Source organism: Trichophyton rubrum, assembly GCF_000151425.1.
Source record: "Trichophyton rubrum CBS 118892 genomic scaffold supercont2.6, whole genome shotgun sequence".
Classification (NCBI taxonomy): Eukaryota; Fungi; Ascomycota; class Eurotiomycetes; order Onygenales; family Arthrodermataceae; genus Trichophyton; species Trichophyton rubrum.
In genome coordinates, this window is record NW_003456423.1 from 235,291 (window position 1) to 255,965 (window position 20,675).

The 20,675-nt window shown below is 50.3% G+C and overlaps 10 protein-coding genes across 10 annotated transcripts in view; 7 read left to right on the forward strand and 3 right to left on the reverse strand.

The window, feature by feature from the left end:
- Window positions 1-337: 337 nt before the first annotated feature.
- On the forward strand, window positions 338-1,538 carry TERG_05493 (uncharacterized protein; the record flags this gene model as incomplete). Its single annotated transcript, XM_003233570.1, has 3 exons — window positions 338-593; window positions 670-909; window positions 967-1,538. 3 exons carry the CDS (start codon window positions 338-340, stop codon window positions 1,536-1,538), a joined length of 1,068 nt encoding a protein of 355 aa, XP_003233618.1.
- Window positions 1,539-2,052: 514 nt separating this feature from the next.
- Window positions 2,053-2,894, forward strand: TERG_05494 (uncharacterized protein; the record flags this gene model as incomplete). The annotated part of the gene is made up of 2 exons (XM_003233571.1): window positions 2,053-2,177; window positions 2,255-2,894. 2 exons carry the CDS (start codon window positions 2,053-2,055, stop codon window positions 2,892-2,894), a joined length of 765 nt encoding a protein of 254 aa, XP_003233619.1.
- A 261-nt stretch (window positions 2,895-3,155) lies between these two features.
- Window positions 3,156-4,156, reverse strand: TERG_05495 (uncharacterized protein; the record flags this gene model as incomplete). The annotated part of the gene is made up of 2 exons (XM_003233572.1): window positions 3,156-3,422; window positions 3,515-4,156. 2 exons carry the CDS (start codon window positions 4,154-4,156, stop codon window positions 3,156-3,158), a joined length of 909 nt encoding a protein of 302 aa, XP_003233620.1.
- Window positions 4,157-4,473: 317 nt separating this feature from the next.
- On the forward strand, window positions 4,474-6,042 carry TERG_05496 (protoheme IX farnesyltransferase; the record flags this gene model as incomplete). The annotated part of the gene is made up of 1 exon (XM_003233573.2): window positions 4,474-6,042. One exon carries the CDS (start codon window positions 4,474-4,476, stop codon window positions 6,040-6,042), a length of 1,569 nt encoding a protein of 522 aa, XP_003233621.2.
- A 595-nt stretch (window positions 6,043-6,637) lies between these two features.
- Window positions 6,638-8,270, forward strand: TERG_05497 (uncharacterized protein; the record flags this gene model as incomplete). The annotated part of the gene is made up of 3 exons (XM_047748447.1): window positions 6,638-6,919; window positions 7,010-7,366; window positions 7,434-8,270. The coding sequence occupies 3 exons, from the start codon at window positions 6,638-6,640 to the stop codon at window positions 8,268-8,270; spliced, it is 1,476 nt and encodes a 491-aa protein (XP_047604429.1).
- A 433-nt stretch (window positions 8,271-8,703) lies between these two features.
- Window positions 8,704-10,005, reverse strand: TERG_05498 (uncharacterized protein; the record flags this gene model as incomplete). The annotated part of the gene is made up of 1 exon (XM_003233575.2): window positions 8,704-10,005. The coding sequence occupies one exon, from the start codon at window positions 10,003-10,005 to the stop codon at window positions 8,704-8,706; it is 1,302 nt and encodes a 433-aa protein (XP_003233623.2).
- A 4,435-nt stretch (window positions 10,006-14,440) lies between these two features.
- TERG_12293 (uncharacterized protein) lies at window positions 14,441-14,761 on the forward strand (the record flags this gene model as incomplete). Its single annotated transcript, XM_047751272.1, has 1 exon — window positions 14,441-14,761. The coding sequence occupies one exon, from the start codon at window positions 14,441-14,443 to the stop codon at window positions 14,759-14,761; it is 321 nt and encodes a 106-aa protein (XP_047606618.1).
- A 594-nt stretch (window positions 14,762-15,355) lies between these two features.
- Window positions 15,356-16,561, reverse strand: TERG_05500 (uncharacterized protein; the record flags this gene model as incomplete). The annotated part of the gene is made up of 1 exon (XM_003233577.1): window positions 15,356-16,561. The coding sequence occupies one exon, from the start codon at window positions 16,559-16,561 to the stop codon at window positions 15,356-15,358; it is 1,206 nt and encodes a 401-aa protein (XP_003233625.1).
- A 546-nt stretch (window positions 16,562-17,107) lies between these two features.
- Window positions 17,108-19,617, forward strand: TERG_05501 (uncharacterized protein; the record flags this gene model as incomplete). The annotated part of the gene is made up of 4 exons (XM_003233578.2): window positions 17,108-17,851; window positions 17,917-18,526; window positions 18,584-18,649; window positions 18,710-19,617. 4 exons carry the CDS (start codon window positions 17,108-17,110, stop codon window positions 19,186-19,188), a joined length of 1,899 nt encoding a protein of 632 aa, XP_003233626.1. The 3' UTR covers window positions 19,189-19,617.
- Window positions 19,618-19,978: 361 nt separating this feature from the next.
- Window positions 19,979-20,675, forward strand: part of TERG_05502 (uncharacterized protein) — a gene marked incomplete at its 5' end in the record, with an annotated part of 3,088 nt that continues 2,391 nt past the window's right edge. The window contains one exon of the mRNA XM_003233579.2: window positions 19,979-20,588. Coding sequence (XP_003233627.2) covers window positions 19,979-20,588 — 610 coding nt within the window. The remainder of the gene's footprint in view (window positions 20,589-20,675) is intronic.

A 20,675-nucleotide genomic window follows, 5' to 3' on the forward strand; every position in this document is an offset into this window, starting at 1 on the left:
CGGAGCACATACCACCAGAAGCACTTTGTGGTTTGTGCTGCCCCGCCCTTCCGTTTGAGACACCCGGGACGTTGCGTGCTGATGCGACTGATTTCAGGGCCAATATACAGCTTAGGAAGTCTGCTCTACCTACCGGTGACCCCCAAAAAGGTATATAGGACACATCGATAAGTCGATAGACGCTTTCTTTATGTCAACGTGACAGAAAAGGGATATCACCCGGATGGTTTTATACGGATAGAGAGGTTTTGCCAATCCGTTTGATGCATACAAACTCTTACCGGACTTGAATCCTTTGTCAACTGGAGTTTTCCGCGATAGCGGGCTACACTCTGCCATGTTGCTCTCCATACTTGCGCTGTTTACCCTTCTACTGCAAGAGGTTTCAGCAGTCCGCTTCACACCATTTTCACCATGCGCTGATGTCTGTGGTGGCATGATAGCGAACACCACTCACTCTGAGATTGTGTGTCATGATGATGAATTCGAGTCCACAGCCAAGGGACGTCGTTTCCGTGACTGCGTGTCATGCGAACTGCAAAGTACATTTTATGATGTGCCTCACGACGAATCTGATGTTAAATGGGGCCTATGTATGAAGTTCCGTTCCAATATAACCATGCGAAATGAATTAGACTTGTGGGTAGCTAACGTGCAAGTGATTTCTAGATAACATGCGATATGCCTTTTCCGCTTGTATCTACGGCTTCCCTGCGGTGTTACAGTCATTATCAACTCCATGCCAGGTTACCTGTCAAGGTCTATCTGAGTCCATCCAATACAAACTAAAGGATCCTATCGGAAGGAACCTCTATGACTTTTGTGGGATATCGACATTCTCTGATAAGGATATCACCGATTGTACCATATGCTACTCCCTGACTGAGAATGAAAAGTTCCTTGCCAACTGTAAGTCCATTAATCTGCAATCGAGCTTGTAATTATATTGACAAATCGGTCTTTTAGTCCTCGAGGCTTTCCGCGAAGGATGCCGCGCCAGAGTCCCTGCAGGAGACAAGTTTTTTATTGAGCCCAATAGGATCTTCAACAAGTTGGCCTTACCCGCCGACCAAGATCCACAACTCCCGGGCAAGAATACGGGCCACTCGAGGAAAAATTTGATTCTCATCATTGTTTTACCCATCATTGGATTCTTATTATTCGGGGCGGCTCTATCCGTAGGTTGCTTCTTCTTTATCCGCAACCGTCGCCGAAGATCCCGGCGGGAGAGTCAGTCGAGTAGTCTGCATGAAAGATGGAATGATACCTCCATCATGACTCCATCACACAATGGCTTGCACAAGTATTGGGGAGGCGAGCAAACTCCCCATCCTCAGTACCCATACGATCCTAGTATGGCACAGTCTTATAACCACTCATACTATGGTCCGGATCAACAGGATGTCAAGTATCCATCTGAGGCTCATATGATGACCTCCCTCACTCAAACGACCCAACATGCCACCGATGGCGACCGAAAAGTCCCAATACTATCTGCAGCACCACCTCCAAGGAAATCCCTAACAAACAATAGATAGAAGCGCCTTGAGATTGCTGATCCCTATTTCCTTTTTTAGACTCTTTTATATCTACCTCATTCTACCTCGAGTCACCTCACCCCTACTTCGACTTTGGCTCCTCCACCCATTTTATGATACCCTTGTATTTATGTCTCATGTTGAAGCGTGTTCCGCTGAGCCCCAACTCCCCGATTCTCTCCTATTTCTTTCCAGTTCTTTGTTCCGCTATTTGGAAAACAGTATTGGTCATTTTGGGACATATGGAGTCTATACTATACTGGAGTTTTTAAGCGTAATGAAAATTTCCTTGATGAATAGTAGCCTTATATTTTTTCAATGGCAGCGAAATAAACTATATCTACGTAGGATCTGAATATGGCTCTGTGGTAATTGACGGCTCCTTATCGATAAGACCAGGGTAACTAGTTAGTTGAGCTTAAATTGGCTTCGCGCTTGCAACAACTCCATCAAGCCGACCAAACAGCAATCGCATCTGTTAAATAAGCCAACACACAACTCACGCAGGGTTACAATGGCGTCCATAACTCAAGAGCAGCTAAAAATCATTGAACAGACTCGGCAACGGCTCGTTAACCTGACCCAGTCACTGGGATCTTTAGTCAACAATATCTCACAGAGCCAGCCACTCCCAGCTTGGTGAGTAGCATTGACTGTTCCCAAGGAGCCCGGAAACATACAACAAGAGACTTAAAACTAATCAACATATCTACCAGGTCATCACTTCAATCACAAGCTACAATAATATCGAACAACCTTCTTACCATATCCCAGCTGCTTCATGAACATCGCGATCTATTCTCGTCCCTGGTTGTGTATCCAACACCCGCGTTCCCCGGCAGGACAGAATCCTCTATGCTTAATCAGCTTATGCGAACAAAACTGGAACCCCGGGTAGAAGACTGGCTAGCTCACGGGCGATCGGTGGGAAAAGAAGTTCTTGGGCAACCAAGTGGTGACCAACAACAACTTACAGCTGGCAATACTTCAACGTCTGAAAAGGGTGCTAATACACAACAGTTATCGGGGGAAGACTTACAAGCTCTGTGGGAATGGGCACCTATTGAGGCTAACATGGAAGCTAGAAGGAGAAATTGGGGTGGTGATTATACTATCGAAGAGAAGGAAGCCGGGTTAAACAACGTGGTTACAGGCCTAACCAGGAAATTAAACGAGAATGTCGAGGGGGCCGCTGGACGAGACCTTGACGAATCTGAGGATGAGGATGAAGTGATGGAGGGTACTGGGGAGGAGGTGAAGGCCGGTGCCAGCCTTCCATCTAGGGATACTCCTACCATGCCTCTGGAAGATTTCTTCCGATATATGATGACTGGCGCAGAGCCACGACCACGTTGAGACAATATCCTTATAAAATCAGCTTTTCGAAAATACTAAGAATAACGGGGGTATGACACTTAAGCATAACCTTTTCAAAAAGAAAAAGATAGCAGCCAGTAAACTAGAACACAACCCAGATGAGACACCAAATTGCTCAACTTTACTTCCAAAAAAACAAGCCGCAGCATAGAAGAATAAACATTAACTATTATTTTCGTCATTAGATAAAACCAACTCAATATTACAAATGATAGATAAGACATCCATGGGTATAACTAATCAGCCTCTTCGTCTCGTTGATGGGCCTTTGACCGGGGGACTCTGGGACACTCCGCTCGATACTCCTGCAGACTCTTGCTCGTGTGAAACTCGGGTTGAGGTCTTCTCGGTAACGGCAGATGGAGCGTTCCAGTAGTAGATTACTTGGCCAGCAAGTATGACGTTAAGGGTAAATCCAGCCACAAAGCCATAGAGTATGAGTTTATCATCCACTTCCTGGAGGGTAGTGAAGATGCGAGAGAGGGAACCAAAAAGATAATTAAAAACCTAGATTAAAGGCAAGTTAGATATCGTGTCTCGGGTAGCATATGACAGTTAAAAGCATCAAAATTGGATATTTTGGCAAAGGTGCGCCTTACCGCAAAAGAGCTAAGCTGTCCAATGCCTCCCTGGTTCCAGATCGTATAGATTTGGGGGAGCTTGCTGGCAATACCGAGTAGTCCGGCTCCAGCTTGGAGATAGCCCATAGTAGCCTGGTCAACAATGGTTTCGCCACTAAACAGCAAGGCGTAGACGATACCAACGACCGCAGCGAGAAACGCTCCTGCAGAAGCTGTTTGGCCAGAAAATACCAAAACTAAAACGCTGACCACAATGTCCTGCACAGCAATCAATGCAACCTCACCATATGTACTGAAAGGAAATCCCTGACGCGCATTGTAAGCAAGAGTGATAAGAAAGCTGGTCGTCTCAAGCGCGTAAGATGTGAAGGAGACTCCGGCTGCTGAGCGTGAGGAGATCAGCTTGAGAATCTGCGGAACTTTGACGATCGCGCTGAACAGTACGATGGCAATTCCAAGAGCTTTGGAAATTGCAAGCGGCAGACATTCTGGGTCTTTTGTTATGTCAAGGCCGAGGACGAGGGATGTGAAGCAGTTGGCACCGAGTAGTGAGATGAGCGCGTCGTTCACGGGAACAGGTAAAGATGTAGTGATTTGTCGAAGTAGGGGTTGTAAGGGGTTTATTATGCTTGACTGAATAATCTGTGGTAGCGACTCCATCTTGTCTATTCCCTAATCCAAGCGCCTTGTCTGTTCAATAGTTGTAGATGCCGTTCGCCGTCGGTGTTGATGTTGTTGACAACTTTGTGCTTTGCAATGGTAAAATCCCAATTGGGTAACGCGGCAAAAAAGGAGGCTCATGCCAAGCCCTAGTCATGTGATAAAGATTAGTCATTATGAACTAAACCATTTTGGGTCGTTGGACTTTTTGATATCAAAAACTAAAACGAAGGCAAGGCCGAGAAAAGCGTTCAAGAACGAAGAATGGGCTGAGGGATGCCGGGTTTGCCATCCATTGAACAATCTCCAGCCTGGTGATGAGCCTGAGGGCGTTTTCCCTGCGGCCATGGGCCAAGTTGGAGCCGGGAGGTCGCTGCATGGGATGCATCTTGACTTCGAGAAACGGCCCTCCACCACAACACGTCCAGTTACGGACCTTTACAGCAGCTGTGAGATACTTGCAGAACGATACTCAATTATGTCCGCGGTACCTACGGAAGTCATACTTCTCGTCCCACGACCCATTGACGTCCAGCGAGCTTAGACCTAAATCCTTCTTGCCATGGTCACGGACCGTCTCTACGCATCAGACTGGAGTTCTCTTCAGTTCGAAAGCCCCTACCACATATAGTTCAACTAATGAACCGATTTCAATACCGCAGAGCACTGCGGGGGCAGTGCAAGAGCTTCCTCATAGACGGAGGCAGCGGCTAAAAGCCCAAGGCGGAACCAATTCCTCGGAGCAAGAGCTACGCCCTGATGCATCTTCACAGCTCTCGAGCATTTCTTCGTCATTGCCTAAATCTTCTCTGAAGGGAAAACTAGCAGCCTTTCTCGCCCTTACGAAGCCACGGCTATCCTTTTTAATTGTTCTTACAGCTACTACAGCATACGGTCTCTACCCGGTTCCTTCGATATTACATCTTGACCCATCCGTCACTCCTCTACCGACTCTCTCTACTTCTACGTTGACGTTTTGTTACCTGACTGTGGGAACATTCTTATCAAGCGCTAGTGCCAACACAATAAACATGCTTCTTGAGCCTAAATACGATGCTCTCATGTCTCGAACGCGCAACCGGCCTTTGGTTCGAAAACTCATGTCTACCCGTGCTGCCGTGTTCTTCGCCATTGGAACTGCAGCCGTTGGTCTTACTGCCCTCTATTTTGGCACGAATCCAACCGTGGCCGGTCTGTCAGCCGCCAACATCATCCTATATGGCTTTATATATACCCCATTGAAGCGGATCTCTGTCATTAACACCTGGATCGGGGCTGTGGTAGGTGGGATTCCCCCTCTAATGGGCTGGGCGGCTGCGGCTGGTCAAACGGCGATAACTGGCCACGATACCTGGAAGGATCTCTTGTTTGGGCCAGAGAGCGTGGGGGGCTGGCTCCTTGCTGGCCTTCTTTTTGCGTGGCAGTTCCCGCACTTCAATGCCTTGTCCCATCTAATTCGGGACGAATACAAAAATGCCGGATATAAGATGCTTGCATGGACCAATCCAGCACGAAATGGCCGTGTAGCTTTGCGCTACTCCCTCTTAATGTTCCCTCTATGTGCTGGTCTGTGGTGGGCTGGAGTAGTTGATAAGGGCTTTTTGATTGGCGGTATGCTCATCAACTCCTGGCTCACCAGGGAAGCGTATCGGTTCTGGAAACTTGAAGGAACCAAGGGGACTGCGCGAGGCTTGTTTTGGGCGAGCGTGTGGCATCTACCGCTGTTAATGGTAGGCACTCTTGCTGCCAAAAAAGGGATTTGGGACGGAGTTTGGAGTAGAGCCATGGGCTATTCAGAGGATGATGAAGACCTCGACGCTGAGGAAGTTGAAGAGACATCTGAAGTACTCCCTCCTCTGCCACCATCACGGGTCCAGACCCCATAATCTCCAATGTACCACCACCACTGTTTCCCAACCTTTTGTATAGTATGGAGTTCTAGATATGATACCGCAAACAAGCATGCATTTTGTTACATGGGCCCAGCCTATTCCTGACAGGGACATGATCACCCGTGCCTATCACCTTCACCCTTCAAGACCACAGCCCCCTTCGCGCATCTCGCCATCCCCGTCTTGTCGGTTTTATATCGTCGGCTGCAAGGGCTCCAACGACCCGCTTATGTCATCCAAATCCAGAACACGAAATATTACTGTATTGGGTCTAGCGCTGATTCGTATTCAGCCTCATTGATCTGAGAAACACTCAAAACGTCAAAAGCAAAAAAGGAGCCAGAAGAAACGCAGAAAAACACTGCCTCGCTGACCCACTGCCCTGTGAATGACTTGGAAAGATGAGCCAAATAGGTGCACAGCCTTCCATGATAGGGATCGCTGAAATTTATATATCGAGCCCTGTCTGGGGATCTCGACTAGACTGATCATCTTGCTCCCAAGCATTGCCCAATCTAGATATTCGTCGTATCAACATCAACAGTTTGACCAACGTTCGCTGTGAGGTGAACGTCTGCTCCAAAACACAATGCTAAATAACAATATTCAGCATCTATCCGCCCCATCAGAATGTCATGATGACCTGGATAGCAATCTGGACCAACGGAAGGGGATATTAGTGACCCCGTCACGGAAGATCGGCAACCAGGTGGTCTTCCGGATAAAAAACTGTACAGTTCCAAAGCGAACTCAACGGCGAAATACCTCTTCTTCCGGCAGTGATCAATCGACCGGGAAGCCATGCAGTTTTCGAAAGTCCCATCGAAAATCTAGAGCTGGGTGCGGCAACTGCAAGAAACGCAGGGTTAAAGTAGATATCGATCTCCGAGCCCCCATTCCTGGGCGGCCATGCAAATGCATGTACATACCAGGGATTACTGACAAAAACAACTATATCTAGTGCGATGAAACGCGGCCGCATTGCCTTAGGTGCGAAGCTTATGGTGTATCTTGTGATTACCTGGACCAGCAAGCGTTGGTACCTCTCAATGCAGGATCAGGTAGTCATGTGTCTAGCATCAGAGATGAGTGTGGCTCTATAGACTCGGTATTTCACTCCATGTCGAAGGCAGATCTTGCCGCGCGGGTCACCTACGCTCTCCAACTAGGGTCAAAAACCAAGATTCGGCCCCTAACCGCTGATTCAAAATCAATAATTGCCCTTCATCATTTTCTAAATACCAAACATGACAACACTCCACTCACTGATGCTGGAGAGAAAGTCGTGGCAACAAAAATGCTACCTCTGGCGTTCAAGGTTGGTGTATCTACTTCTCCCTTGTGTGTTTGATCTAAGCTTGTTCGTTAACTCGACACGTGGGAAGACGCCGTATCTCATGCATGCTATTCTTGGTATTGGTGCCACCGCTATAGCTGACCAGGCCAAGGGTGACTCTTCATACAAAGTTCTGCATGCATATCATTGGCAGCAAACCCTTAGACAATACCAGGAGGAAATTCGAACTAGCATCGGTCTCCACAATATGGATGGTCTAATGTCCACATGCATGTTCATGAGCAGCATTACCTTCCTCGGCGCTGACCCCGATTATACCAAATCGTGGGTATTTACCAACAACCCTGCAGATCTTAACTGGCTTCTCATCCAAGGTGGCTTACGCTTTCTCCTCATGCACCTCAGCCGTTACCTTGAACATAGCATCTGGTATGAGGTTTTTATGGAGTCTTCAGATGAGGAATTGTTTGGTGATCATAGGCCAGGAAGGGTTGGCCTGCACCCAGAGCTTGCTGAAATATGCGGAATAACGGATACAACTACCGAAGATGATAACCCCTGTCTCTGGCCTCTGAGAATGCTTACACCGATTCTTAAGCTTGAACATAACCGGGAAAATTTCTCCAAGATCCTGGGTTTTATGGGGAGACTGCTACCGGACTATACGAACTCACTACTTGCTAAAGATCCTAGCTGCATGATTATACTTGCATATTGGCTCGGGAAGTTATCCGAGCGGCCTGACACCTGGCTATATTCACGAGCCCAGATTGAATGCTATGCACTCTGTGCATATCTGGAAGCACTCGGAGATCCAAAGGTCCTAGAACTTTTGGAATATCCTGCCAAAAGATGCGGCTATGTACTTGGTCGGCTTGCACCGGTTGATATTTTAGATGAGTTAACCATAATACCCATGATATAATTAATAGCCAATGAAAGGGTACAATTTGCAGATATTAGTTACCCCGTACACCAATATAGCATCCGGCTTTCCGATAAATACATACTGTCTATGTAAGGCTTTCAAATAAGACGATGGTCACATGTCCGATATGTCACAACGCTAATGGATTATATTGTTCGTTTCTCATACCTTCATGATTCTTCATAAGATAGCCGAAGCAGATATAAATACGTAACATCGTCAATAAGGTCGAGATGAATATATCCGCCCAAAACAATACAAAAACAGGAAAACAAAAACATGAAAGTACATTCAAAGATAAAAGACGATTTTATGTTGGCCAAAGACCCAAACTGAAGAAAGGACAGCGACCACAAAGACCTAACATGAAAAGAGGAGGAGCAAAAGGTAACCTTCTCGAACTCTCTCTGGTATGGATAGGCGAAAAAGGTCACCTACAACGGTCCTGGCTAGCAGAAACCCGCGACTTGGATATAACCCAGGCTTCCCAAATCTTTCGTTGCCGGTAATCCACCGTTCTACCGTCATCTTCCAGGTCATCTGCCGGAATAGAGCTTAGAACCTCCCACTGGTTAGTGAAAGGCGGTAGAAGCAACGGAGCAGACAGTGAATTGTCTGGTATCAATTCTATTTGGTTTGCTCTAGGTCCAACATCACCGTTATGAGAACTGAGGCCGTCTGATTCATCGCCAAGACTGGTGTTATCATCGTCATCGTCTCCGTTGATATTGTGATAGTTGCCTGGGACGTATGGTTCAAACATCTCATCATCCTCACTATCCGAGTTTGGAAACGACTGGATATCCGATATGTCTGCGCTTGTAGCCCATTTCTCGTCAAATGCGTTGGAGTAATCAATCCGACGTAGACTGACCCACTCAAGGTTTTCCATTTCATCGTGGAGCATGGATAAAATATCTTTCCACATGCTTCCCTCCTTTAGCAGGACATCACGAAGGCGAAGGCCACGGAGAGATCTGCGGTGCCGTCGAGCAAAATTAATAATCTCTTCCGAGTCAAGTCTCCAGGCTTGGATACCAAATGCACGGAGCCTTTCCCAGTGCACGTTATGGAATATATCTTCCAGATGGAGGTCTAATGGTAACCGAGATGGGAACCCCAGGTGTATAGCTTCCATATTTTTAGCTGCCGTGAATAAGGTCTTGAAGACTTCCGAGAGCTCCCTCATCTCTGCGTTAACATATCTCATTGCATCAAAATGAATCTCAAGACATGTCAACTTTGTTGCAAGGGCAGAAAGAAGTTGCACGGGTGCCCTCTTCAGTGTAAGCGTAGCCTGGGGGTTGATCTGCGGGCCCGAGAAGCGATTTGCAGGAGATCCAGCCTCCAACAGTGCTAGACCAACGTTTTGAATGGCGCGAATGCATGCAGGATTCCAATCCACCACTACTAACGGGTCCAACGGATTATCATGCCTATCAATGAACGATCGTAAATCACGCTCAGCTTCATCTTGGACCCTCAAGATCTTCACGTGTTGAAGAGATGTGAATGATTTCATTGCTCTTATAAGGGAGTTTAAATCTTCATTTGACGAAACCAATCTCCTCTGTTCTTCAAGACGGTGGATATGTTCGGCCAGATTGAGTTTGCTTGAATCGGCCGTTGAAAGCAGCTGGGGTATATTATCTCTTCCTGTAAAATAAAAGGGCCCGTGAGCATTTCCGCAAAACAAGATACGAATTGAGAACAATACAAAAAGGACAGGCATTCAAAAATTTACCTTCTACATAAAATGACCGGATTATATATGTAAAGGTTCTTGCATGTCTTGCCAGGTGCGGAATGCTTGACAGCTGGTCAAGCTTCTTAAACGCAGGTTCTGAAAATCGGACGACAACCCGACTAAACTTATGAGCTGCACCAACTTCTGAAAACCGCTTGCAAACCTCTCGAAATCGGTCAACATCGCTGCGGAGATCTTCATGATACCCGTTCTTGCCCTCTAGCCACAAACGCGGGGGATCTGGCTGACTCGGTCTCCTAACGCTCTCAAAAGAAAGATATGCGCGGTGGTCAACACTGGTGCATCTTTCTGGATCCCGAGTGAGATGATCCAGTATTTCCTTCAACAACTCATTCGAGAGGCGCAGTATGCCTTTGGGTTCGTTATCCATTGTACCGTCTTGCGCGTCACTTCCCCCCTTTTGCCAACAGCTTTCTTCTCCTTTTTCCCTCCTTTCCTTTTCCCTGTTGTTTCAGGATCGATATAAACTCCAAGTCATTAGCTTGCTGGGTGGATAGAGGGAGGACAAATTAAAAGTTGGTCCAAAGGATAATACCAAAGCACCAAATAAATCAGAGATAGAGAGGGATGGATCAACAGCCTGGCAAGTGCTAGGGTTACTAGGTCATATGGCACAATATGAAATCACGAGATAAATTTCCAGGCACACCGATCACTGCAGCTTGTGCTGGAGCGAAATTCTGGGGGTGCTTGAAGATCGATGACAGCTTGTATGGGGTAATTGGTACCAATATAGAGTATATATAGTAAAAAATAGAGCTGGAGATGAGGCGATCAAGAATGCCGAGATGATATATAACTACACCGTTTCAGCTTGGATAAACAGATTCCAGTCGCAAGGGCGATGGTTGGGCAGGGCGAGACGCAGGATATAAAACCGAACAATTCCAAGCGACAACCTCCGTACTCCTGGCCCCAATGTTGTCAAGTAGGATTGACAGACGTGTGCATGATCAGACAGGGCTCCCTTTACCTTTTTTTCCCTCTCGTTTCGTTTCTTTTTCCCTCCTGGTTCTCTCTTCTGTCCCTCTTGTGGTTTCTTTTCTTTTTGCTTTTCCTGCTGTCCGTCCACTTTTCGGGTGCTTTCCTTCACGACTGCAGGTCGTCTGCACGTAGGGCAGGCGGGAGAAAAGGAGGGCTCGCTGGCCCAATCCTGGACCCTCATCGCCCACCATCAGGTCACATGACCGAAAAAGCTACCAGCAGATCCCCAGCCAGCAGCGGCAGCAGGGCGGGCCGCTGCGAATCGTGAGCGAGCTGAGAGGACAGGCACGACCAGAGAGGTGGCGCGGCTGTAACGGACGAATCGTCTTTGAGGGAGCCCTCCTGTCGGCCCATGGAGCTTCTGCACTTCTCGTGTTTGGACTCTTCAGCACAGCTCAATCCCTGGACGATGCACAAGCCAAAACTCCTGCAACGGCAGACATCCCCGCTGGCAATTTCACACGAAGCAAGCGAATCACGGTGGCATTTGAACCGAATATAAGACGGGGACGTTGCTGGGGTCTCTGGAACCCTGGCCTGGAACAGCGCCACCAGGATCAGGATATATATAAACGAGTTGCTATAACCAGAGATGGGAAACAACGGAGTCAAAGAGTGTTTCTGTTAGCGCCAGCTGCCACGTGAGACGGAGGAAACTATGCGTGCTCCATTGGACAGCGTGGCTTGTCTCGTAACTAGACTGATGCTTGATTCTGCTGTAGCCTCGTTTGATTTGATACCCCGATGCCGCTGAAGGTCGGATGAAGTTGATAGCGGGTTGGCGGCAGAACTCAAGGCGGTCAGCCCACTTGGGATAAAACGACTTCATCTTCGACGTCAACTTCAACTTCACATCAACTACGGATATCAGCAACAACAACAACAATTACTACCACTTCTGCTGCTGCTGCTGCTGTGCTTCTATAACGATGCACGATGTGGGAATGCACGATGTCGACTCCGTACAGTGGCGAGACTGAGTACTCGCTGATGGGACCGGCCATGCAGCTCATTCGTGAAGTGATCATCCCTAACATGCAGCATACCCCTGGAAAGGGCACGCCGACTCAGTTCCGTCTGGTTCCTTTCAGTATACCGGGCATCTAGAGCCAGCAGGTCCGGATGGCGCGTTTCTCGTAAGCGGGACGACATACGCTGCCTCAACAGTACTCGGTGTGGACACGCGAAGTACGAACGGCAGGAGGAATGCTAATAATACGCTCTGGGATCAGCCGGTACTCGTTCGGCTTTCACCAATCTTGAGATCTCCATTGCAGTGGCTGCAAACAGTTGCATTAACCCTGTGCTTCGCCTTTACCAAGGCTTGAGGTTTGTCCTCAGACAGGGTTGTGCTGCGAGACTGGATAGTTATCAGGGTGAAGAGCGGTTGGTTCTCGGTACATGCTTATTTTGTGTTTTGAGGCGCATACAAACCCGACCTCCAACCAATAGCCACGAGAAATCTTACCTATACCTTGGTGATATATCGTCCTTCAATGCAATCCTCTCTGATTCCGCCCCTGTTAGCTGACCTCTATTACCTCAGCTCTATACCAAATACTTCTGGATCGCATTCCTCTTGGTCCTATTCCGCACACCAGTAGCAAGACTTCCTAAAATGCTGAAATGCACAACATCAACCACCAAAAAACGAAAATGGGGGTCAAATATTGAACTGGAGAGCTAAGATCGTACCCTCAAAGCGCAGGGAGTGGGGTTGCACAGACTGCAAGCAAGTGACAAGCAGCAGTGCAGTCCCTGGCACTTCGCCCAAATCACGAGCATTAAATCACTTCCACAAGTTGCTGGATAGCTCGCCGTGATACGTCCATACTGCATATAAGCAATCCATGTCCGCACAGACTTAAAAAAGGGTTAGCCATATACTTACATTTTCCTTCTATGTCGATGCATCCTGATCAAACCCCCTCGGCTTGCCACCTCTATGTCATTCCCCCTTCTTCCCCCTGGAAGACTGTGCTCCCCCCCCCCTTAGCCCCCGCCTTCTCCGGTTATATGTCGTGTGAGATATACCGTCATACTCTCTAGTCCTACTCATACCACAATCATCATTGTGGCTGCATAGCACAGCTGGTATGGCCACTAGCTACAGCCCCAAATCTACGAGGTATCGATGCCATCTTACCTTGCAGAACCTCGTTAGCCCATCCTTAACAACCTTTTCCAGCTTCCTTTGTGAAAGATAGTCGCCATTACCTGACTCTGGCCCCATCCTGGTCTGGATGGCGCAACCCCCCTGTAATCACAGCGCTTACTTAGAACAATAATCTAGGGAGTCCCGGTCACCCACCATCTCGGATTGTTTCAGCTTCAGAATAAATAAACTTCCACTCTCTCTGATGCGGGCTTTTTTGTTTCTCTCTACTCTAAATATAGTCCTATCCACGTTGATGGCCAAATCTCTTCTCAAATAGGTCAACGTTAACGCCTTCTTTTCACGATTGCATAGTCCCCAAGGCGCTGCTCCAATCTCGAACCAGCAGCCGTTACATAAACTATCGTTTCTACCCCTGCAGGGTTATCGATGTAATTTCCGGTAACTATGCCTGTTTATCGGAGCCATTTTTCTTCTGAACTTTGTGTGGCTATCAGTGCAGCGTTCAAGGCGAAGCCAAATAACTAAACCACTTGCGCTATACTTTATCTTGTTCTGGTATAACATCCTTCAGGGCCAACCAGTTTGACTGTTCAGTTTCCCCCGAATATTGAGCAGAAGTATGTTTTCTATATGTCATTGGTGAACTTCACATCGTGATTACGTACCTCGTCGGATGGCAAGCGGCTAATTCATGAGAAATCAGGATTCCATCGGCCCTAGCACACGATTCGATGCTTAACTGCATCAAGCTGCGATTTTGTCCAACATACGGATAGTGTCTCTAAACCTCAAGCACTCGTATAACTAGTCAGTCAACCGGTCGAATACGACAAGGCCTAGAGAGATGGGAGCAGAGTTCTCATATCCAGTCTGTCCAGCGTGTATTAATTATGCTCGCCCTTATTAGCATACAAGAAATACCTAGATCCACAGTCAAAGGTCAAACAAAACTGTCGTGATACATATCGGGACAGATAGGGAAACCAATTGATGAAAGCGTGCGCAGAAAAACTCCATCAATTGCCACTATTTTTCTTTTCATAAATTTCTTGCCAGGTGATGATGGTGTTATGTTGCTATCAGAGAAGTGGTTCTTCGCACTCTTTGTTTCGCTGAAGCTGGCATTATACATCGTCATGGGTTATCCCCCCATTAGCCAGCTGGCTACCGTGAAAAAAAGGGGTGCAAAGCAGGAAACCCAGCGCTTCCACATCCCCCCTCCAAAGTTGTAAGATATATCCCAGCACAACTCGATATCAGACGAGGCAGCTAGCCTCACTTACGTGTCGTTGAGTCATGCCGCAGTTACCCGAGTCATGTTCAGACGTGTTCCAATGGCCCCCACCAACTGCAGGTAAGGGCATGTCTTCTTCATGTAGGCGTGTACTTGGCTTGCAAGGAGAAGTGATGTGGACAAAGCATATTGCTGGAAACCCACAGACCAGCAGCAAGTGCGTCCCTTATCGTCATCAGCCTCCGGTGAATGAACTACGTGGCCCTGGAGCAGCAGCTCATGATATGGGCGGCATATGTGACTGGTATACCCCTGAATTAGGAGTTACTTCCATGCCAGATCACCATTTTTCTACCTGGGTTCCATACTCCGTGCCTAGGTAAATGCAATTGATAGCAGGGATGGGCAAAACTGGAGGAAGATGTGCATTGATCCGCTTGCAACATTCGTCTAGACTCAAGGGGGCGGTACCTTCTTGCACTAACACGGACAGACTCTTGAGGCCAACTTTCTCAACGAATACCAAGGTGTGAAGCACGTCATCGCGAGATGCATTTTTATACGAAATTCAGTTTACGACCAATTGACCGTCGAAAATACGTTTCCTAGCATAACTATTTGCAACGCTGGCCGTTAGCCACCCCTGCATGGCAAACATGGGGGAAGGTGGTGTGCCATGCCATGCAGACGCTGCAGGCGTCAACTATGACAGGAACAACTCCTAGCGTTTCCAAAGTCTGCTATTAGTCGACAATACATATAGAACTACCAATCGTTACCAGGGGTGTAAATATTCTCATGCAGGAGAATTGAAGACTAGGGGATCCACAGAGCAGAAAGGAGGCGAGACCGTATTTATTCAGGGGCATAGCATTCATGAATGATAGAGAGGTGTAGGTATGAGCAGATGGCTATGTACATACACGGGAGACTGTCAGTAAGGGAGGGAGGCATTTCCGTTGGCAAATCCTGGATACTCAGAGACTGCTCTCCTTGGCGAGGTTCATCCGTCGCCGCCTGATCTCTGTGCTTGATATCTTGGATTCGAAGCTGTCTTCTGAAGCTGATACTGCATCAGCAGTATCCAGAACATCGACTTCAAAGACCTCGAGAGTCGGCCATCCTTTCTTCAGACGTTCATCATTGACGGCTTGACCGCCAGAGCGAGTTTCCTTTGATACTACCAAGGCCGTGATGTCGCGGTCTGTGATCGTAGGACCGAACGGGTCAGCAATCTGGACGAACCTAAACTCTAAGCCTGGGGACAAGGAGACGATGACTCGTCTACCATTGGGCCCAGGCTCGTTTTCACGCCTAATGTCCACGGTGCTAGAAGAGGAGAAGTCGATAATAGACTGGAGGAAGCGCCAGACACCCTGCCAGCGGTCTTCCCAGGACTCTAAGAACTCAGCATATTTCTTGTTCACCAGCAGCTCATCGCCGGTGATACCGACGGTGACAACTCGCTTTTCCTGGCCGTCCCGCTGTGCAGGCTGAGATATGGACGAGCATGTATCTAATGCCAGTACAGTTGCAGTAAGAAGTAGTTTATGTCCGGCGTGTAGGTGGTCAAAGGTCCCTCCCACGGCGACAGATGAGTGCGCCGCAGCAGTGGGCGGAGCTGTCCCTTGGTCCAAGACGAGGCCGGTTGATGGCTTCTCTCCTGATGTCTTTAGGTCTAGGGTACGGACATCTGCTGTCTTTATCCTGTTATCAGTGGTTTCTCTGGCAGAGAGCATTGCCGCAAAGGACGCCGCTCTCTCACAGCCCGATGCCAGATAAACCGTATCCCACGACCTGTTAGACCGCATCAAGCTCTTCACCCCAATTATGGGACCATAACTGCATGCATCACCGCAGGCCTGTCCGTCTAGATCAACGAAGAAGACCCTGGCATCGACGCCTCCGGGCCCGTCCAGCTCGACCGAGGCAGCAGCGCTGACGGCAGCCAGAAGCCGGTACATATCAGCCAGGAACCGCTGCAGCAGATCAAAGGGCTTCCCTTTACCGCAGGCAGAGACGGCTATGTCCAGCACCGCCGGCCCCCTGTCCTTATCGTCTCTTGAAGCTGTCGCGTGGGCCTGCAAGATAGTTGATAGAGCATGGCCGCAGGTCTCCTTCAGTGCTGCAAAGGCCAACGGGGTATCAGTGAGCAGCAGCAGAGCTGAATGACGGCCGTCCATCTCTTCTCGTCCTCCTCTTCGTCGCTTTTCCGTCCGGTCACTCTCGTCGTCTCGTCTCTGCTTGCGTTGCGCTTCGTTGAGGCCGAAATTGACCTTCAAGAAGCTGAAACCGCCGCGGATGCTCGTCTTAGTCAGCGTCACCGTCGACGTCAAAGGGCGAAAGTTGAGAGACGAAGAAGAAGAAGAAGAAGAAGAACGAACAACGAGAAGAAGACAAACATCGCGAAGACGACGGGGCCAGACAAGCGCCCGACGAGCGACGCAGGAAGAACCGGCGATTGACCAGCGGGAGACGGCGAGACGAGGCGGACAAGCGGCTGAAGGGACGCTGTTTACTGCCTCCCCCTTGGGCGCCGGGCTGCCCTCCGCCGCCATCGACATCTACTTAACACACTCCCTGACCTCCCCTACGGCTGCGCGACTCTACGACTCCGGCTCTCAGTATTATGCCCGTATCGTGGCCGCTAAACGCCAGAGTCCCTGCTGCTGCATGCTGGTCAGCTTCACGACAGCAGACGAAGGGCGGTATTCGTGCCCAACCGAGCCATGGCCGAGCCTAGTATACCATTCGACGGCCCCCGCAGCAGAGCGCCTACGTTTCCACGGCAGCCAGAGGAGCTGCATATGCCCTCAGCGAACGCCTCTTCGAAGCCGCAAAATGAGCAGCAGCAGCAGCAGCAGCAGCACAGCTCGATTCCGCCGCTGTTGAGCATCCAGCAGCAGCCGGGTTCCCAGCAGCAGCAGCAGCAGCAGCACCAGAATAATGCGCTCCCGGGAGCCCTACAGCCTGGTCCTGCAAGCCGCCAGGGACAGCCATCCACGACACATCACAATAGTAGCAACAACATACACAACTCGTCTTCCTCGTCTGGGGTTCCCTCGCAGCTAGCGGTGCCTATGACGCCGTCGAAACAGTCGTCTATGAGCCAGCTGCAGTCCTATCCCTCCAGCCCAGGAGTAGATCAGCAGCGATACCAGCATCACCAGCAGCAGCAGCAGCAACAGCAGCAGCAGTCCAGCATGATGTCCCCGTCTGGACAGTCGTCGTCGACGCCGTACTCGCCGCTCGGGCTGGCAGATATACGCCCTCACATGGATCTGGGCCGGATAGACGACTCGGCCGGCTCGTCCACCGTCCACAACGGGGACATGCACACGCCCAAGAACAGCAGCTACCTCGCTCCGTGGGCGTTGTATGCGCTCGACTGGTGCAAGTGGCCCGCGGCGCCAAACACCAATTCGGCGGGGAAGATTGCTCTCGGAAGTTATCTAGAAGACACCCACAACTACGTATGTTCTACGCCGTCACCTAACATATAGCCTGTTATGCTCGTCGTATGTGCTAACAAATGTAGATCCAAATACTTCACGCGCAGACGGCTGAGCGGGACTACAACGATCCCGACAACGACCCGGGGCTGGAGTTTGTGAAGACCGCAGAGGCAACACACTCGTACCCGGTTACCCGCATCCTCTGGGAGCCGCCATCATCGCAGAAACAGTCGACGGACCTGCTGGCCACCTCGGGCGACCATCTCCGGCTCTGGTCGCTGCCCTCGAACCCCAGCCAGCCACAATACTACGGCAGCAACTCGATCAACCGGATGAGCGCGAGCAACAAGAACCCTCCGCCGCTGCAGAAGCTCTCCCCGCTTGCTCTCCTCTCCAACTCCAAGACCCCCGAACACACTGCGCCCATAACGTCGCTAGACTGGAACGCTGTCTCCCCCAGTTTGATCATCACCTCGAGTATAGACACCACCTGTACGATATGGGACATACCCACTCTCACGGCAAAGACGCAGCTCATTGCCCACGACAAGGAGGTGTACGACGTCCGGTTCTGTGCAAACAGCGTGGATGTCTTTGTTAGCTGCGGTGCAGACGGCAGCGTGAGAATGTTTGATCTCAGAAGCCTAGAGCACAGCACCATCATCTACGAACCATCGGAGAAACACGATAAGGGTAAGCATCCTGAACCTGTGCTACATTTACAATGATATGATGTTTAACATCCTCTAGGGAGTCCCGGAGACCTCTCGCCAGGCCAATCTTCCGTATGGCCACCACCACTCCAACGCATTGCAGGTATGTTATCCATATATATATATCAACATAGCTAAAGACAAACGGACTAAGTATTCTTAGCGTCACCACATGATGCCCACCTGCTGGCAACGTTTGCCCAGGACTCAAACATCATCCGGGTGCTGGACGTCCGCCAGCCGGGCCAGGCACTGCTTGAACTCAAGGGCCACGCTGCGCCCGTAAACTGTCTCGAATGGTCTCCGTCCCGTCGAGGCACAATCGCTACGGGAGCAGACGACTCGCTGGTCCTGATCTGGGACCTCATCAACCAGAACAACGCTGCCGCCCTGCCACTGCCTCCCCAGCAGCCACAGGGCCTTCACTCCGGCGGCAATGGCAACAGCAGCAATTCTACGACGACCTCAGGCAGCGGCAGCGGCAGCGGCCCCTCAACCCTCGAACGAGGCCCTGCAGCCGCCTGGCGCTGCGACTATGAAGTGTCGAACATCAGCTGGGCGCCTCACATCCCTGCCACCGGCCCGGGCAGAGACTGGGTTGGTGTCTGCGGCGGGAGAGGGCTCTGGGGAGTCTCTATATGAGCCTTCTTCGTCTCTTCTCTTCATTTCTCCCTATCTCTTTCACTCTGGCATCCTTTTACCACTTTTCTTCTACCTGATCTACACCTACTTTTGGCCATGGTACGGGTGCTCCGTCTACCTGTGACGGTATTATATGCTTTGGAAGTGTGGAATCAAAAGAAATCAAAAAGAAACACACGGGGCAGGATGGCTTCGATGTCTGTATCTATGTCTAACTATCAACTATGAATCTTCTTCTCTTCTTCGACTGGGGGGTTTCAGGGGCATGATGCTGGGGAAGGAGGGCTGCTTCAAGATTGATACTGTGCTATATACTCCCTTATACCGGGTCAATAATATATCTCCTTTCGTCTAGTCTTCGTATCTACGTCTCTTCTATCCCGTCTATCTACATCGCTATCCAATCTATGCCAATATCTATATCTGGAGCTGCGTTAAGACCCGCCGCCGTCAAGTCAACTCCCCCCTATCAACGCCGTCTTCCACCACAACCAGCGACTCCCCCCAGCGGCCGCATCATCGCCCTCGCTCTCGTCTTCTCCTGCTCGCTGCCGCGCTTCTGCTCGTCTCTCCCGGCGGCTTCTTATCACTTCCTCCCTCCCCCATGTCCATCCTGGCCCGGAAAAAGAAAAAGTCCTTCTAGAAGTCTTGAACTTCCAACAAAAAAACCACCAAACTCCTCTTTGACGAACTACACCCCCCGATCCCGACTGCGCGCGCCGCCTGAAAAGACGCCCTTCGATCATGTCGCTGCCTCGCATCTGATCCCGCGGCCTCTTCTCCAGACGCCATGGACCTCAGGACCATCATCAACACCGACTCGGCCGTGGGCGCGGCCCGGGGTCCGCAGCTGCACCAGCAACAACAACCACCACCACCACCACCACCACAGCATCACCAGCAGCAGCAGCAACAGCAGCAGCAGCAACAGCGTACACAGCGGCCGCTCTCGATACACTCGCTGGGGCCGGACGAGCCTCCGCTGCGCAGCGGCAGCGCCCACGATGACCATCCTCCGCAGCACCACGAGTACGGCGGCGCCCCAGCTGGCGGACGAGCGTCGCAACCGCTGCAGCCTCCTCTGCAGTCCCCCAAGCGCATGCCAGCGTCCTATATGGGCTCGACTGCCCAGTCGCCGTACCAGCAGCCGCCGCTGTCTTCGATTCTGACCGGCGGAGAGCCCGGCGAGCGCGCCAGCAGCGTGCTGCCCGTCCCGCGAGAGCCATACTCGGCCTCCTCGCTGCCTCCGCCCTCTGCGGCCTCGCTCTCCTCGCCCTTCACGCCCCAGCCGACCAGCGCCGGCACCCAGCACTCTTCCTACTTCTCCCAGCAGCGCTCTCACTCGGTCCACTCGGCTGCCTCGCCGTCGTCGGTGCGCAGTCTTTCCTATCCGTCTGGCCGTGAGCCTTCGGGTCACCCTTACTCGCCCAGCCAGCAGCAGCAGCAGCAGCAGCAGGCGCAACTGCAGCAACATCAGGGATTCCATC